The 19,457-nt window shown below is 39.5% G+C and overlaps 1 protein-coding gene across 2 annotated transcripts in view; it reads left to right on the forward strand.

Annotated features, from left to right (window-relative positions):
* KCNAB1 (potassium voltage-gated channel subfamily A member regulatory beta subunit 1) overlaps positions 1–19,457 on the forward strand; it is a 452,075-nt gene that overhangs the window by 380,617 nt on the left and 52,001 nt on the right. For both annotated transcript variants that reach the window (XM_040247427.1, XM_040247438.1), the window contains exon 8: positions 3,911–3,997. In XM_040247427.1, coding sequence (XP_040103361.1) covers positions 3,911–3,997 — 87 coding nt within the window. The remainder of the gene's footprint in view (positions 1–3,910; positions 3,998–19,457) is intronic.

The raw sequence follows: 19,457 nt of genomic DNA on the forward strand, positions 1-19,457 counted from the left end.
CTATAGATGCCTGTGAAATAGGTTTAATTGAATTGTTTCACCTTATGAACAATGCAGTTCCTGTTAAACTTCAGAACCTAAAAGGGAGATTAACTTCGATTTCTTTTTACTATAGTCACTTGAAAGCTATTTTCTTTGCATAACATAATTTATCCTCCTGTGGACTTTTGAGGAATTTCCAGTTAACTTCTAAACATTTCCCTGAGAGCAGGATATGTTTTTCCTGCTCCTGTTTTCACTCCCACAGATACTGTGTTATTGCCAAGTGACAGGCTAATGTCAAAAGTGCCTTCTTGGACTTCCCTGCTCGTCTGGTGGCTAAGGATCCACCTGCCAATTTGGGGAACAAGGGTTTGATCCCTGGTCTGGGAAGATTCCACATGCCATGGGGCAACTAAGCCCATGCACTGCAACTACTCAGCCCATGCGCTGAAGCCCGTACTCAGCAACAAGCGAAACCGCTGCAAAGAGAAGCCTGTACACTGCAACTAGACAGTAGCACCTGCTTGCCACAACCAGAGAAAGGCTGAAGCAATGAAGACACAGAATGGCCAAAAACAAAAGAAATAAACAAGCAAGTACATTCAGTGCATGAGTGCACTTATGTCCTTAGGTTATGATTAGCCACTTGGATGCCCCTCTGGAGCCAAGGTTAATGCATTTTCACACACCTACTTAAAACAATACTTGGCCCCAAGTCAGAGCTCAACAAATTTTTGCTCAGTGGAAATAAAACATGACCATTTGTTTATTGGAGATAAACTCTAAATGGCTCTCAAGAAGACACTTGTTAGCAAGCCTTTATGTTGCTACAATTTAGCTACAAGATTAAAGCATCCAAATAGAAAAAGGCAGGACTACCTGATTTGTTTTGCAGTCACATGAAGGAGGAAAATAGAAAGATCATCTAGCTCCATTTTGTGTTTGGAAAGATGAGAATACTAAAGCCCAAAGGGGCTAAAAGACTTTGGCAGGGTCATTCAGACACAGCCAGTCCCAAGCTCTGTGTCTCACTTGCACATGCATCTCTCCTCTGAACGCCGGACTGGCCCCTCCACCTGCCAAGAGCACTGTGGGGTTGACTGATGTGCTGCTCAGACCCAGCATGGCTCCCGCCACTGATGTTTCTCCTGTGACTTCATTTACTGACAGTCACATCATTCTTGGCCAAAAATCTAAGAGTCCTCCTTGATACCTCCAGCTCCACACTCCGTCTTCAGCACACCTAGAGTCCTCTTATTTCTACCTATACAGCTTGTCCTGAACATGAACACTTCTCACCAACTTGGTCCACATGTGGTCTGCTGCAGAGACCTCCTGGTCTCCTTCCCTGCTTTCTCTCTGGCCCCTCACAGGTCACTCTCAGCAGCCAGGTATCAGTTCAGAACACAAATCTGATAACATCATTTTCCTGGCTTAAATCTCATTTCCTTACCCCCTCACCAACATTCTGCTTTCTCATGTGGAGTAAAATCCGAAGATTTCCAAAGTGAGGGGACAGTGCCTCTTAGGAACACAACCTCTTTTTATTTCAGTTCAAGGTCAGAGTAGGGACCCAGTGGATCACTGACAGGATGCAACCCATCATTTCTTATATTCTTATATGAATACGCTTGACTCTTGGCCTAAATATTAAAAAATAAGAAAAAAAGGCTTTCCAGAGAAAGAACTGAGAAATGAGGAACGACTAAATACAGAGAATATTGTCATCATATCAAGTTCTGTGTCATTATTTATGGATACACACTATTACCTTGAACAATGGACCTATACCAACAAATGCTCTCAATATGTACTGTTTGCTCCGTAAGTATAAATACTACATCCATGCATCTTTAAACACGCAAAGCCTGCCACAGTTTCAGAGTCAATTTGAGACTCAGTACATGTTTAGGACACTGAAGGAAAAAACTTACATCATCACTGATCACACCTCATTTCAACAGGGTCAAGTCAGTCATAACTTTTTCTCCTAGTTACTCTTAGCCCTGGCCAAGCTGTTAAGAAGACACACAGGGGTAGAAGACCATCATCAGAAAGGAGAACTTTGTTTCCAGTGCCAGGCATGAGCCAGAACTGTCACAAATGACTTCCTTTTCAAACAAGGAGGTCCAGTGAAAATTGGCATTTAGTCTTTGGCACCGCTTATCCTGAACCTTTCCAGATGTGAGCACCACTGTTATAATTACCTCACTTCTACACACTGTTACACCTACCAAGTGCTTGCCAACTGACTTTATTTGCTCTCTGGAGCAGTGATTCTGAAAGTTTTAAGTATTGTTATCTTCACTACAGATTAGAGAACCAAGTCACACAAAAAGTAGTCAAATAACTTTGTGGGATAGCAAGTGGGATCACGCGTTAGAGTACAGATTTCCAACCTTTCAGACCTTGGGATACCCTGTTATTTGGGCTTCCCAGGTGGCACGAGTGGCAAAGAACCTGCCTGCCAATGCAGGAGACATAAGAGACCTGGGTTCGATCCCTGGTTGGAAGGTCCCCTGGAGGAGGGCATGGCAACCCACTCCAGTACTTTTGCCTGGAGAATCTCATGGACAGAGGAGCATGGTGGGTTGTTTGCTTGGTTATCTTTTCCTCTCCTTACTTCCTCCATACATACAACTGCTTCCAGAGGGGGTTCATATCATAATGCTTTTTAAGGTAAATTTAATTTCAAGCTGGTAATATCCTGAGCATGAAGGTCACCACAGTTTTTAAGGATAGGCGTTAGATCTTACCTAACAATACCTGTCTGTCCTGATCTCTTCACCAGTGCTTCTCTTAACAAGCTCCCATCACAGACAATCAATCCTTTCTCAATGAATGAAAAAATACTTCCGGAACTGGATTCAAGCACTCCATTTTCCTGTCAGAAAAGTAATTGTGGCTGGCCAATAAACCAGTTTGAAAAATCAAATTTAAATGAGCCAGATTTAAATTTATAAGAGCCTCATTTAACATGCAATTAATTTTATGCCTATAATAAAAAGAAAAACCTCCAGTCTTCCTGTGGAATTAAATAGGCCAATAAGGAAGTGCTGTGCCTCTTAGAAATGAGATAAAGTAATTCTTGAACACTGTCATCCTTTTGGTTGCATAATATTGTATACAATACATCCTATTTCAGGGAAGTATTAATTTTACTGAAATTAATTTTTTTTCTGAGTAATCATAGTAATGTGACTCAGTGGTTAGAGCTGAGACATAAATTATTGGTTTGACTTGTTTTAAAACTCTAACTCTCTCCTTTATATTACCCCTTAAATCTTTTAGAGCTTCTAGTGGTTTTGTTTCTTCTCAAAATAAGGGGGAATAATAGAAATGGTTGGACTCAGCTATATTTAAGGTTCTCCAAACTTTGTTTCAGTTAGTAAAATGTTGAGTGAAACCTTCATTTGCCAACCCTTTTATTCCTGTTAAAACCCATGTGTACATTAAGATGAGATTGTCAATCATTTATTGGTGATTTACACAATTTTTATGTTTTGGATGTGCAATAAATATATCTCCATCACACTATAAGCCCATTAAGTAATTCAAAATGTGACATTAACTGGCATTTTTCAAAAAGAAAGAAGTTAAACTTTTAGGCTGCTTTTTGTTCTAAACTTTGCTTCTAGGTTCAGCCACACAGGAGCCACTGTGAAAGGTCATACCAAGTGTGGGTTTCCAGTAAGCACTAGTACTGCTGAGAAAGTTCTAAGGCTTTTCTTTGCTGGGGACAATGTCAATCCTTGATATATTTTTAAAGGGTTCTAGGGGCCAATGAACACATCACTGTATTCAATGTCCTTTTGAAACTAATCCAATGCTTTTTTTAAAGTAAATTCTTGAAGGAAAGCAAACTTCAGCAATTTCTAATAGTGCTCATGTTTAGACTTTCTGAAATTTTTCTTGCTTCTGTTCCCAGGACTGAAGGGCTCTCTCCAGAGGCTGCAGCTCGAGTATGTGGATGTAGTTTTTGCAAATCGACCGGACAGTAACACCCCCATGGAAGGTGAGTGAAGAAATTTAATAAAAGACCCTAGCAGCAGCAGCAGAGTTATTGATTTTAGCTTGATGACTTATTCCACTCACAGTAGGAAATGAAATATATTCAAACTTATTTGATTGAATGTGAAAAATAAAAACCTTTCCAGTCGATCTTTCAGTTTCATATTTACCCGCAAAGTTAGTGCTCTGCACGCTGCATCTTGATTAATTTTTAAGCATCTGCAGGCACCGGGAGTGTGTGTCTGTGTGTATGTGTGTTAGTAGCTGAGTTAGGTCTGACTGTTTGTGACCTCACGGACTGTAGCTCACCAGGCTCTTCTCTCCATGAAATTCTCTAGGCAAGAATACTGGAGTGGGTTGCCATTCCCTTATCCAGGGGATCTTTCCAACCCAGGGAAAGAACCCAGGTCTCCTGCCTTGCAGGCAGACTCTACCATCTGAGCCACCAGTGAAACCCTCCCTGGGAGTGTGGCTCCTGCCATTATGGTGCTCATTTTCTCCAGGTTGGCTTCACTTCTGTGCTTCCATCAACTAAAACAATAAACATAATTGGAAGGGGAGTTTATAACCCAGCCATCATTATTTTGGAGTTCTCTGAGGGTCTTCTTATTTTGTAATGACTCTAGGTCTGATTAGTTTCCAATCTGTGATGATAAGTGCTAAGTGCTACTGTGAGCAGAGTCTTTATAGGAGTGACTATTTCAAAATGAAACTCTTCGTTGCAGTCTGGTTTTTGAGTCTCAAGGAGCTGCAGTATTTTATCCCCTTTCTGTTACAACTGTTTGAAGACAATTTAAGCATCTCCCCATGAAAGCTTTCAGAATGTTCCTAAAACCAGGTTTTCTTCAATTTGTGTTTATTTATGGAACCAATTGAGAAAGAAGATAGTTTGGAAGGAAAAATTTAAAAGAAGGTTCTAGTTAATTGAGATTTATGCTCACATGAATTTTCACATACCTGAGGTAAATGAGAATGAAGATATTTGGGAAAAAGAAAGGAAAAAATAATACTTTGATTATTCAAGGCTTACTATATGACATGGATTTATACATATTTAATGAATTAGAACATAACGTAAAATTACACTAAAGGTAAATTTAATTTTGATGATTCAAAAAGTAGTTCTGGGTCTTGTAATAAGTCAAGTTCTGTAAAAGTTTGTTCTTGCTAGAGGGTTATAGAAGTTATGGAAGCTGTAAATAATTGAAGTATATATGTTTCTGTAGGTTGAATTTCTGAAAAAAAAAAAAAAAGTTATGGAAACTTTTTTTCCTTATCATTTATCTCTTTCTCAACCACAGGTAAATGGTTAAAATATATATTTCTTTATCTTATTTTTTGCTAGAGTTTTCTGCTTTTTTGTTTTGAGTAAATTAGAAGTTTATTATAAAGCAAGATCACTGTTGGAAATTCAAGAAATTATCCATGGAAATGACATAAAATGCATATTTTTGTCAAAGCAAAGAATAGGTGTTTGATCAAGTGAATCCTAAACATTTTATTTATGTAAGAAGTATATATTGCAAGGATAGTATGATGTCACAGTATTCTTAATGCCACGTTAAAACACAGCACTGACACTATCGTGTGAGCACAATTGTCAAGTAAGATGCCATTTAGTGGAAGCTCTTAAAGAGTGAAATTACTTCCCATTTTAAGTGCCTAGTGAACTATTTTCTCCTTAGGAGAAATGTCCTTTGCAATTATGCTATGTACAGGACAGAGGAACATCTGGGATCTTTTTAGCATTTTTTTTCTTGGCTCATTCTGCCCATTCTACCATTATCTTTAATCTGAGGGATATAAAATATATATCTTTAATTGGAGAGACATAAAGTACAAGTCTCTGAAACAGAAAACATTATAATCTGTATTATATACTTACAGAAGGAGGATATTCTCAATTAGGAGACAAACTATGTGATACTAATAAGATAATGGTATCTCTTGTATAAACACAGATTATGTGTTGACATTATTAGAAGGGAGCTTCAAACATTAAAAAAAAAACAAAAAACAGATTGCTGCCTGATAGAATGTATAACTGCAGCATTATCCAGCCTCTGCTGGAATCAGGAAATATTTATATTTTCTCTGAGTTTCTTACAGAAAATTCCACAAAGCATATTAGGAAGCTGTTTTATCATGAGTTATTGTCCAAGTTTGGAAGTCTAACAAAAAGTGTCAAATAGAGATTTGCACTTGCTGATAGGGTCAAGGAACATGGCATTTCATAGCTCTGTGGCAACCAGCCACTTTATGCTGGAATATAGCCTGCTCTCCCCACACCCACCAAAGAGAGATCCACTCCATCAGACCCAGGGCTTATTCCCCTGGGAGGACTTAGCAGGGACACACTGTAGGCAAGTCTCCATGTGGGACTCGTTCCAGATTGAAATAGCTTCCCTGTGATGTCTCCCTAGCTTTGTAGAAAGTGTGTATCCTTAAACAGTATACTTATTTGTTCTAAGATGAGCCAGATGGAAGGGCTAGTTTGATATTAGCCTCTAGAAACTCATTCTCCACATTTAGCCTTTCCTACTTAACTGTAACAAAGGAAAGGACTGATCTGGGCAACTGAGAGAAGAAATAGAATAAAAAGAAGAAAATAAGGAATAGAATAGACAAGGATTGCCAGGTGATCTTGGGTGCATTTTCTCCTCTAAAATGGGGGCAGGGGGAGATGTCTAAGCTATGTCTGAACTCCATGTTGTTATTAAGTTTCATTTTTGCAATGATTTTGTAAATCATATGTGTATGTGTATTAGTGAAAATTGTATGTGTACAATGGAGTCTACCTTAGGAAGCCTATTAGGGTTTCTGAAAACAATACAGAAAAGTAAATGTTACATATAATCAAAATTACCCTTGAAAACCCTATAGTAGCTATAGTGGTTATTTGTTAGTCAGTGTTACTCGATAGCCTTTAGTTATTCAATTTCATCTCCAAATATAGTGACAAAAATCATCCCTAGATACTTTCCCAGACATTTTTTTTTCCTTTTGGCAATGACTTTAATATTATTCACATACTTTTCTTATTTTAGCAACTCACATTGGCAATTTTAGGCTCAGTTGCATCCATTTCTGTCTAATATAAGTGATGGAACAGTGGTTTCCAAGTGCATATTGCTGAATTTTTGTATATTAAATCTATATATGTTGGCACTATTCTCTATATGTGTGCTTCACAGTAAACCTTTAGCATTTATAGATAATCTTTATTGGTTTCAACCATTCCTTGTCAATTCCATAGACCCATAACACACCCTAACTTATAATTTTGCCAAGGAACCTATATTGAATTCTGGGGAACCAACAAGAGAACACAGACCAGCTTTCTAAGACTCATTTTAAACAACTTTGATTTAAATTTATTAAAGTGCCAACCCCATTCACCTGGTTTGCAACTATGAAAGGATATTAAGTGGGAACATTTCTAGAATAAACCTACGTGAGTTTCATCTAGGTTCTGAATATCAGATGGAAGCAACTGAGCCAGAGAAAAATTAGCAGTAGCATTCTCGTAATATTTTAGCATCATGGATCAAATTAGATGTTGCCTTCCTTTCTTCCTTAGAAATCCAGTAGACAAAAATGAGTCTTCTCAAAAGAATGGCCATGAACTCCAAAAGTGCAATCAGTGGAGAAAGCGGGTGAGATTGCCTTTGTAATGTGCAATCCTGTGGAATGCAATTAGACATTTTACAGCTACGGGAAGATGTTCTTGGCAACAGAGGGGAACTTGTGTACTTTTCCCTCTGTCCTTCTTGTTTATTTTTTCTGGTTCACCTAGTAGTAAGTCTTTTTTTTTTTTTTTTTTCAGAGCATCTGCCATGCCATCTGTCTCTTATAATATCTGGTGTTGATGGCATCATGTTTTCCAATACCAGAAAAAAATCACCCCCGTGTCCCATTTCTTCTTTTTTATGCTGCTGTGTTCTTCCCAGTAGTCACTGACAGGTCCTTGAGTGTCATGATACTCATATTTTTAAGTCTCTCACTCCCATAAATCCCCCAAGTATACTTCAAAATCTTCTCTTAAGCTCATTAGGCAAGAGAAAGTTAATTCCATCATGAATCATGTCGGACATGGATAGACACAGAGCACTTGTGTGCCTGAGGACCTGCACGAGAAGTTTTTCGGTGTGGTTTCCAGTCATTCCCGAAGGCCAGACTACTCATCCATACTCTTCTCACTGCTCTAGGTATGAGGTGACTGGGCACGATTGTGGTCATGAAAGGAACTTATAAACCATGTACCACTTGTGAATAATAGAAAAAAGAAGGGACCCATTTTAGTTTACATAGCTTTTTGAAAGAAGAAAAGCCACTAAATTCATTGATCTGGGAATATTATGATGTTTTAAATTAAATTACATTTTAATTAAACTTTTATTTTAAAAAAATGCTTGGAATTGAGCCCTCTAACTTTTATTTATTTAGAATTTTTTGCCAAAACTAGTTAATCTTACAAACTCCCTAAGTCATTAGATGTTATTCCCAACCTAATTACAGTTCAAATTATTTATTTATTTTCCTGCTAGTAGGTCAATGCAGACATAAAACAACCCAGATGTCTTATTTCAAAAAAGAGGGACAAGATCAAAGTTAGCATTGCTTAATTCCCATAACATCATCATGTCAAACAACCTATTCCATAAGAATTTGCTTCTTTCAATACCATCTTTTTTACTGTCCCCATGTGCCAGCAGGAATCTATTGATATTCAGGAAACTAGGACATCCATCCAATGACAGCACAGGAAATACCAGAGTGGCAAACGTTTCAGCATCCCAAATTTTCTGTACTTTTTCAGTTCCACAACATTGGACCTGGATTTTTAGCATCCAAAGGAAAGTTTTCAGAACAAAAATTTAATGACTCCCTTCACCAAGGCTAGAAATGGGGCTTCTCAAGTGGCACAGTGGTAAAGATTTTGCCTGCCAATGAAAGAGACACAATAGACGCAGGTTTGATCCCTGGGTTGGGAAGATCCCCTGAGGTAGGAAATGGCAAGCCACTCTAGGATTCTTGCCTGGAAAATTACATAGACAGAGGAGTCTGGTGGGCTATAGTCTATGGGGTCTTGAAGAGTCAGCACGACTGAGCACATGAGCAAACACATACAGACCTATAAGTATTACCTAACCACCATGGATCATACCGTCTGCCTTTATATTTTACTGTCTTCCCTGAAACACACCCTATATGTGTCCCCCCAAAAGCATAACAGCAGGAAGAAATCTTCTGCAAATATTCTATAAGAGTGCTGTTCCATAGACATATTTTGAAGCCATATATGTACTTTCAATTTTCTATTACTTACATTTTAAAGGTAAAAAGAAACAGATGAGATTAATTATAAAATATATTTTAATTTAAGCCAATATATTAAAAAATTTCAACATATAATCAATATAAAATTTTTGAGGGGATATTTTGCCTTTATTTCATAATAAATCTTTGAAATGTTATGTACTTCATACTTATTTTGTTGTTCAATCTAAGTCATGCCTGACTCTTCACAACCCCATGGACTGCAGCATGCCAGCTTCTCTATCCTCCACTATCTCTCAGAGTTTGCTCAAACTCATGTCCATTGAGTCAGTGATGCCATCCAACCATCTCATCCTCTGTTACCCCCTCCTCCTCCTGCCCTCGGTCTTTCTCAGCATCAGGGTCTTTTCCAATGAGTCGGCTCTTCACATCAGGTGGTCAAAGTATTACAGCTTCAGCATCAGTCCTTCCAGTGAATGTTTAGGGTTGATTTCCTTTAGGATTGACTGGTTTTATTTCCTTGCGGGCCAAGGGACTCTCAAGAATCTTCTCCAACACCACAGTTCAAAAGCATCAATTCTTCAGTGCTGATCCTTCTTTATGGTCCAACTCTGACATCCATACATGACTATTGAAAAAACCATAGCTTTGACTAGACAGACCTTTATCGGCAAAGAAATGTCTCTGCTTTTGAATACGTCATCTAGGTTGGTCATAGCTTTTCTTTCAAGGAGCAAACACCTTTTAATTTCATGGCTGCAGTCACCATCTGCACTGATTTTGGAGCCCAAGAAAATAAAGTCTGTCACTCTTTCCATTTTTTTCCCCATCTGTTTGCCATGAAGTGATGGGACCAGATGCCATGATCTTCGTTTTTTGAATGTTGAGTTTTAAGCCAACTTTTCTACTCTCTCACCTTCATCAAGAGGCTCTTTAATTCATCTTTGCTTTCTTCCATTAAAGTGGTATCATCTGCATATCGAGGTTATTGATATTTCCCCCAGCAAACTTGAATCCAGCTTATGCTTCATCCAGTCCAGCATTTCACATGATGTGTTCTGCATTTAAGTTAAATAAGAAGGGTGACAATATACAGCCTTGAAATACTCCTTTCTGGATTTTGAACCAGTCCATTGTTCCATGCCCACTTATAGCACATCTTAATTTGGGCCAGCCACATTTCAAGTACTCAATAACCACATGTGGCTAGTGGCTACTATTTCACCACACAAGTCTTTAAACTCTAGTTCAAGTCTAGCAGAACACCAGACACATAATAAGTGCTCAATAAATATTTGTTGTATGGATGGGTGCATGGATGGATGATTAGATGGATGAGTGAACAAGTCGTTTTAGTGAATGAATGAAGCTGAATGAAACTAAAGTTAAATAGATACATCTTCATTTTTCTCCTTGAAAACCTATTTTGGTTTCCTAACATCGCTGGGTGGGATTGGGGGCAGCAGGAGAAGGGGACAACAGAGGATGAGATGGCTGGATGGCATAACTGACTCAGTGGACGTGAGTTTGAGTGAACTCCGGGAGTTGGTGATGGACAGGGAGGCCTGGCATGCTGCAATTCGTGGGGTTGCAAAGAGTCAGACACGACTGAGCGACTGAACTGAACTGAACTGAACATCTGTGAATATTCTGGTACTTGTTCTGGTTCAGCATATTTCAGGGTGATATTAAGGATAGATTGCTGGCAGAGAGTCCCAGGACACTGTGACATTCCATTTCTCCTCATCTGCCTTAACGGCAGCATGAGATGCCAGATCTCTCTCCAGAAATCTGCTTGATGCCTAAATGAGCAGAAATGAATGGAGGGATGATTCTTGGGCAGTTCAGTTGCCCCTGAGGATTACTATATCAGATTTAAAATTATCTAACCCATTTCATTTATGACCTTGGCCAGGATACTCTGAGACCTCTGGTATTGATCAGATCAATTTAACCTCCTGGCTTGAAAGGCTGGGACAGCTGAATTTTCAAGAAATTAATTTGGATAAAATGATTTTCCTGTCCAAGAGGATGAGCCAAACCCTACCAAGCCCCATGGTTTAAAAAAAAAAAAAAAAAGTGTTCCAAGTTTACTAAATCAGTTTTATTTCCATTTTAACTGTGAATTCACCAAACGTTTTACTGCTACTTTAGACTTATTCATCTGATGTTTTATCCTTTACAGAATACCAAGTCATGTCATTAAAAAAAATTGAATTTCATTCATTCTAAGAAATAACATTTGGAAATGGTTGCAATGTTCTTCCAGTGTCTGCTGTTTCCCTGTGTTTTTGTTGTTGTTGTTGTTGTTGTGTTAGAAAAATCTCATGTTTCTACCATTGTAAGCTTCCTTCTCTTTAGGACAATATTTCTGTAAAATGATCTGGGGGATATCAGATGGACACAGCATTAAATTCTGGCTTTGCTACCTATGTATACCTAGGACACGTTACTACCCTCACTGAAGCTCAGTCTCTTCATCCAAAAATGCAGGTAACACATACAGTAATTTCTGAAGGAGTTAACAGTGTGGATACAGCACCTCACTCACAGTAGGGGAAAGAAACGTAAGCCCCATTTCTAGAATACCCCCATACAACACACATGCATATAAAACTCCCCTTTCTCTGGATCTCTCAAAGGTGAGCATAGGAGACGACTAAGACCCTAAAATTATAACGTGATGAAAATCAAATGAAGACGGCCATGATGCAACATCAACCAGGGTCTGTGGTGAAGCCATGTAGAAACAAGGTACACAGTTAGCAATGGAAGCTTCTTCTAGCTCATTTTTTCTCCTTGAAATTTTGTTCTGAGATCCTCCAGGCCCTTGAAAATTATTCAATTATAGATTTTCCAGGGTTAATTTATTCAGTCAAAAGGTCATCTTGAGCCTGTGGTTTTATTTTCAAAAGTGTATCTAGAAAAAACTCAATAATAGGATCCACTCATTTGTTCAGCTGACGTTTTCTGAATCTCTGCACTAGCAGACAGAAGGTGCCTGGGTCAATAGCACACTTGCTCTATTGGAAAGACTCAAGCACAAATCTACCTGACCATTAACTGCAGCTCACTAGTTAGCTTGATGTGCAGCTGTGGACTCTGCATTTTTGAGAATTTTTGAGGCCAGAATGGGATCACCAGTGGGTGACTGATTTAAGAATACATTTAACAATAAAAAACATACAAAAAATACTTTTAAGTCTCATACAGTTCACATATATTTAGTGTATCTTGACTGTTTCATGTTTCATGCCATAAGCAAATGGGTGCATTGTGAATATCACCCTTTTCTCAATGCTCAGTACACACATTGTCTCCTATGTCCATGGCCCCCGTGACTCAGAGATTATTAATCCACTTAGTCTTACTATAAACAGGATGTTAATTTTACCTGTCTCACAAGCTCCTTGTTTCTCTACCCAGTATCATTTATCTTCTTTACATTTCTTACTTTCTTGAGCAGAACTGAATAATTTTAAGTAACACAGAAAAGGCACATGACAGACATGATAGAGTTCACCACCCTTAGTTGTTGGCATGCTGTCTCAGATTTGCAGAGGAAATTTCTAGGGCAACTGGAAAAATTTCCAAAGTTTGGGCCATGGATGACTGTGGTATCCATCTATCGAGAGCAGAGCCCTGGTTAACAAGTTTTCATTTTCCAAATAGATCCCTTAAGAGAATAGGAGTTTTAGAACACACTGATACTGAGAAGTTAAGATTGCCAAGGCTGCAGAAAATACGTGACAAGCTGGCTTTAAAGGAAACTATATTCCCAATAATAATTTGTAATCATTTAAGGGTGTATCTTGTGCTTTCTTGGGAAGCCAGATACACCCAACCACATTTAATAAATTCCTGTTGCAAAGGAGGAGCCTGGTGACATTCTGTGCAGTTTACCTACTTCCTCTATTCTCTTTTCCTTTTTCCCCTTTCCTCACATCTTCAGCTGACAGTGAAGACAGATACAACTGCTCTCATTAGTAAGCCAGAAAAGGAGAAACAATGTGGGCCACGTGTCTGGAGGCCCATTCTACCTCCTCACCACAAATATGTGGTCTCCACCAAGCTCAGAAAGGGTGATCTTTCGGGTTTTGTTTTTAGTTAAGAAAAAATAGAGAGTGGAAACGGCTTCTGCTCACCCCAGCTGTCAGGTGGAAAGAGAACTGCTTAGTATTCTGGGGCTGTGGGTTTGTGACTCATGTGAGCTTCCTTCTGTGTGAGCTGTCATCTCCCTGAAAGTTGCTGGAGTTGTGACAAGAGTCACCTCCACATTCCGAGGGGATGTTGCCTCCGTCTCGGCGGCATTCATCTCTACAAGCTCCTCATGGTGCTATAGCTGATCTGCAGTCACATGGGTATAGGATGCTGAGACTAGCATTGTCCAACTCTTCAGCCCGGATAGGTGGGGCTATGGGTTTAAGCTGCCTGTCAAAGCAGAGTCTTGATCAGGGTTTACTAGCATGCAGATTCAATGAGCTGAATGAACTCCTGTGTCATTGCTCATCTGGAATTCTCAGACAATGGGGATAAACAAATACCCTTAAGTCTCTCTCTTACTTTCCATAAAAATGAAGTAATGAGAGACTCAATGGCTTGTTTTAAAGCCCTCCTGGGTGTTGAATACATATAGTGAAAAAATACGAGATCTACAATCCGAGGCTGAGGATACTAGTCTTAGGTGTGTGAACTTGCTTGAGCTGCTCAGAGTTTCTGCAGCTCAGTTTTTCATTTGGAAAATGGGAAGAATAAAAACAGTACCTTGTCTAGCTATTTCTAAGATTGTTGTGATGATAATATAAGTGGAAATGTTTGATTAATTGTAATTTGTAACATCTGTACAAATATTTTGAGATTATCACTGTTACATGTGTGTGGACACACGTAATAATATGTCACACCTGAAGTTTCAACCAGACATCGAGACACAACAAAATTTCAAAGAGAGATGTCAAATCTCCATTTCTGTACTTGCAAAGGAAAAAGACAAGAGCTGACTCCACAACTTTTTCTTCTCCTGATATTTTATTTTAAGAAATCAGAAACCTGCACAAGATTGAAAAAATAAACAGCCAAGTCTTCACCTCAATTTACCAAACCGTGCTATATTTGCCTCTATTTTGCTCTCTCTTGTACTCTCACAGTATGACCTTTCACCCATAAATACTTTCTTCTCTCTCCTGAGACTTGGCATTCTTCCACACAAGCATCATGCACTCATCATACTCAAGAATGTTAACACTGGTATACTGCTGTTACCTATACAAACAATACTCAAATTTCCTAAACTCTTCTTTAAGGATTTTGTTGTTGTTTGAGAAGGAGGTGAGTCTGTGATTTGATTAAGAATCCCACATTACATTAAGTTGTCATGGCTTTTTAATCTTTTTTAGTCTCAAATGTTTCCTCCACCTTCTTTTCTCTTTGATGACAATGACCTTTTTAAGAAAAATGTAAGCCAGTTGTTTTCCAGAATGTCTCTTCAGTCTGGATTTGTCTGATTGTTTTATCATGATTAGAATAAGATCAAGCATCTTTGGCAAGAAGATTACACAGATCATGCTGGGTCCATCTCAGTGTGTCTCTCAGGGGGCTCTGGAGGGTCACTGTCCATTCTTGGCCATGTTAAAGTTGATCACTCGGTTAAGACAATGTCTCAGTTTTCTCCACCATGACGGTATCTTTAAGACTTGGCAGTGAATAAATAAGTTGGGGTGTGATTCTTCGAGACCGTGTAAATAGCCTGGTTCCTCACCACCTGGAGTTGGCATCCACTGCCGATCTCTGCCTGCAGCAGTTATTAACAGTAGAAAGTTATTACAACTACCCTTCCCCATTTATGGGCCTCCCTGATGACCCAGCAGGTAAAGAATCTGCCTGCATTGCAGGAGACACAGGAGATGCAGGTTTGACCCCTTTTCAGGAAGATCGCCTGGAGGACAAAAATGGCAACCCACTACAGCATTCTTGCCTGGGAAATCCCATGGACAGTGGAGCCTGGCAGGCCACAGTCCAAAGGTTCACAAAGAGTCAGACACGACTGAGGCATTCTGCCACAAAGAGGAAATGTCCCCTCACTCTAAGTTCTGTGCCTCTCCCCTCAATTTGCTTCAGAAAAATAAAGGTTGAAAGAGAGGATCTAGTGAGAAGGGGATAGCTGGAAAAACTACACTGTGATACCTAGTTGGGAGTGGAGAGCATGACCATCATGGTCAGGGAGTAAAGAGGCTTGGGAGCTGACTCACGCCTGGCAAATCTAGAGATAGAGAAGTGGGCTGAGTCTCTACTTTATGGTACAGCCGGAGAGTGTACCCTCCCTGGAGGTGTCCAGGAGAGCAACTTTGAATATTTCCTGTGGGGGGTCATCTTGGGTCTGTCCTCCAGGAGAATAGCAGGGGCTGCAGCTGGACACCCAGAGCCAGTAGGAGAAGGGTTCACAGGAGAGGCAGAAAGTAGAGAAATAGTGAAGCCAGCCACATCCCCCCTCATTACCCTCTGCTGCAGCCATTAGTCTAAACAGGTCCCAGCTGGGACAGGGAAAGGAATTTGAGTTTGTGATTTTGACTGACATCTGTAAAGGCTGTGTTTATGATCTAAAAGGATGTCAGGACTGTTCCTTACCCAAGAGTGGGCAGAAAAACTGTGAGACAGCCTGAGTTTTCATCAGGGTCAAGGTTTCATTGTTCCCACTGAATGTAAAGGGGCAGTAGGAGATTAAAAAATAAAACAGGGTCATAATTACATTATCACAAGTCATGCTCATTCCACATACTAGTTATATATGTTTAAATACCTAATTTTAAATTGATCTTACTTAAATTACACATGAAAAAAATTAACTTTTCTATTAGCTTCAGAAAACAAATTTGTTTGCTTTATAAGAAAATATCATGTCCAATATAATTGGAAGTTCAGGAAAATCTTCTGTGCTAAAGATTTAAGTCACCACAAATTATAAAATAAGGCCCTTGACCACTTGTTTAAAATGTGTACATTGAACACAGATATCCTTGTACCTCATGAACACTGCCCGGGCATCTGAGGACTTTTGAAAGTGTCACTATTCTGGGGAGTGTTTGTCAGTATTCAAATACTAAAAAAGATTATAAGGCACAAAACCCCAGCTTCTGCAGTTTGAACTTGATCCATCCTTTCTAAATGCATTTTTATATTAGATTTTATTTATTTGTTTTAAATTCTGAAAGATGACCAGTGTGACTAGCTTCAGTGAAACCAATCTTACCATACTAATAACTAGCTGAGATCCCTTTAGATAATTTTCTAAAATCCTAGTGGAGTCAACTCAAAATTTACTTATACAATAAAATTCATTTTTGTTGTTTTTTTTTAAGGGCCAGTAGATAGACTGTGTGGGTACAGGGAAACAATAGAAAGGAAAGGAAAGTTTAGAATTATCAATATTCTCTTTCACTTGGACAAAAAAGGAAAATGTATCACTAGCATGGAAACTGGAAGCATGTTTGGTGATAGAATGAACCTAATTATCCCTAGAAATGAGTGTTTTTATCTAGTAAGACAAGAAGAAAAAGACAAAATGACATGAGAATTCACACAAAACTTAACAGAAAGCAAAAAATGGAGATATGGGGACCAAAAAGAAAAATGGGGAAGGAAAAAAGGATGAAATTTTATTTCTCCCATCCATTTCTCCTACTCCCTTCTCAGGCACAGTGTCAGTCTTGCAAACTCCTTCCTCAGAACACCTACAGAATACATTTTAATGTCATTGTACCATATTCAGGATGGCCCAGAGAAGAGCATGATACAATAAAAAAAATACTCAGGTCTAAAACATGTCTCATTTCCTTATTCATATTCAGCTAAATATTTTTGAGTGCCTGCTGCACTGGACATTGTCCTTGATGCATGGGACAGACAAGAGAAAAAAATAGACAAAGATCCCCATCCTTGAGGGACACATTCATTCTAGCAGCAGAGACAGGAAGTAAACAGGAAAACAATAAAAATTAACTTATATAGACTATTGTGTGTGTGTGTGTGTGTGTTGCTCTGCTACTGCTGCTGCTAAGTCGCTTCAGTCGTGTCCGACTCTGTGTGACCCCATAGACGACAGCCCACCAAGCTCCCTCGTCCCTGGGATTCTCCAGGCAAGAACACTGGAGTGGGTTGCCATTTCCTTCTCCAGTGTATGAAAATGAAAAGTGAAAGTGAAGTCAGTCGTGTCCGACCCTTAGCAACCCCATGGACTGCAGCCCACCAGGCTCCTCCATCCATGGGGTTTTCCAGGCAAGAGTACTGGAGTGGGGTGCCATTGCCTTCTCCGGTTAGTTGCTCAGTTGTGTCCAACTCTGCTACCCCCTGGACTTTAGCCAGCCAGGCTCCTCTATCCATGGAATCCTCCAGGTAAGAAAACTGGAGTGGGTTGCCATTTCCTTCTCCAGGGGATCTTCCCAAACCAGGGATTGAAGCTGGGTCTCCTGCATTGCAGGCAGATTATTTACCATCTGAGCCACCAGGGACCCCCATATATAATATTAGAAAGTGCTAAGTGTTATTGAATACAGAAGAAGTAGAACAGGGTAGCATGAATGGGGATGTTTGGAGTCAGGAGTGGTCACTGAGAAAGGACAGTGTTTCTGGCTAGAGACACAGTACAGAGACACTAAGATGGGAGAAGCCCACTGTGTTTGGGGAACATCAGGCACACCAATGTGGCCGCAGAGGGAGGAAGGAGTATAGGAAAAGTTGAGTTTAGAGAGATTACAGGGGCCAGATCTTTGGGGAGAAGTGATGTGATTTGACTTACATTTCTAAAGAATCTCTTTGGCCTGGAAATAAAATAAGTTATAAAGGGGCAAATGTAGGAGCAAGGAGATATGTTCAAAAATAATTGTAACAATCTAGAAGAGAGACGGGGCTTCCCATGGCATAGTGGTAAAGACTCCACTTGCCAGTGAAGAAGATCCAGGGCAGGAGACATGGGTTTGATCCCTGGGTAGAGAAGATCCTTTGGAGTAGGAAATGGCAACCCACTCCAGGATTCTTGCCTGGAAAATCCCATGGACAGAGGAGTCTGGTGGGCTACAGTCCATGAGGTCGCAAAGAGACGCAACTAAGCACCTCTGCACCTAAGCACACAGGTGAGAGGTGATGGTGGCTCAGATGACGGTGCTAGCTGTGGAAGTGTAAAGGTGGTCTAATTTGAAGAAGTATTGAATGTAGAGTCAGAAGTTCCTGGTGAACTAGCTGTGGGTGTAACAGAAAGAAAGGAGTGAAGAGTGATGCCAAGGTTTTTGATCTAAGTAAGCAGAAGAATGGAGTTGCCATCAGCTGATATGGGGAATACCACAGGTGATGGTGGCTTGTTGGGGAAGATCAGGAGTCTGGGCTTAGTCATCTTGAGGTTGAGATGTTCATGAGACATCTAAGTGGAGATGTTGAGTAGGCTATTGGACATTAAATCTGAAACTCAGGAGACAGCCTTGGGATGGAGATGCAGATTTGGAGGTTATCTGCATATAAATGGTATTAATGCTTTGGGAACTGATAAAATCACATGGGGAGTAAAAATACAAAGAAAAATTTTAAAAATATGAAAAAGAATATAGAAAGAAAGGACAAAGGACTAAGACCTGGAGATTCCAGTATTAGGAAGTTGTGGGCATGGGGAGGAGTGTGCTGCTCAAGGATAAGGTAAAGAAAATATATCAAGGATGAGGAAGTAATAAATTGTATCAGATGCTACTGATAGGTCAAGTAAGGTAAGAACTGAAAATTGTTCATTGGTGTCTGTAGTGTGGAGATCATCAATAACTTTGACAAAGAGCAGTTTGGGTGAAATAGGGAGTGGATGAGGAAATGAAAGCCATCTGATCTCTGAGTCTTGGTTTCCTCACCTGGAAAACAGTGAGGAAACCTCTTGATTTAGGAAGACCAAGTAATATATTTCTGCCCTCTTTACAAAAAAACAAAAGCCTCTTTGCAAAAAAACCACCCAATAAATAGCACTAATGCCCCAAAAAGATGTCCTCTTCATTATAGGGGACTGGAATGCAAAAGTAGGAAGTCAAGAGATACATGGAGTAACAGGTAAATTTGGCCTTGGAGTACAAAACGAAGCAGAGCAAAGGCTAACAAAGTTTTACCAAGAGACCACACTGCTCATAACAAAAACAACAACTGGTCTTCCAACAACACAA

The sequence above is a fragment of the Oryx dammah genome, unplaced genomic scaffold (genome assembly GCF_014754425.2).
Source record: "Oryx dammah isolate SB20612 unplaced genomic scaffold, SCBI_Odam_1.1 HiC_scaffold_2, whole genome shotgun sequence".
In the NCBI taxonomy this organism is placed as follows: domain Eukaryota; kingdom Metazoa; phylum Chordata; class Mammalia; order Artiodactyla; family Bovidae; genus Oryx; species Oryx dammah.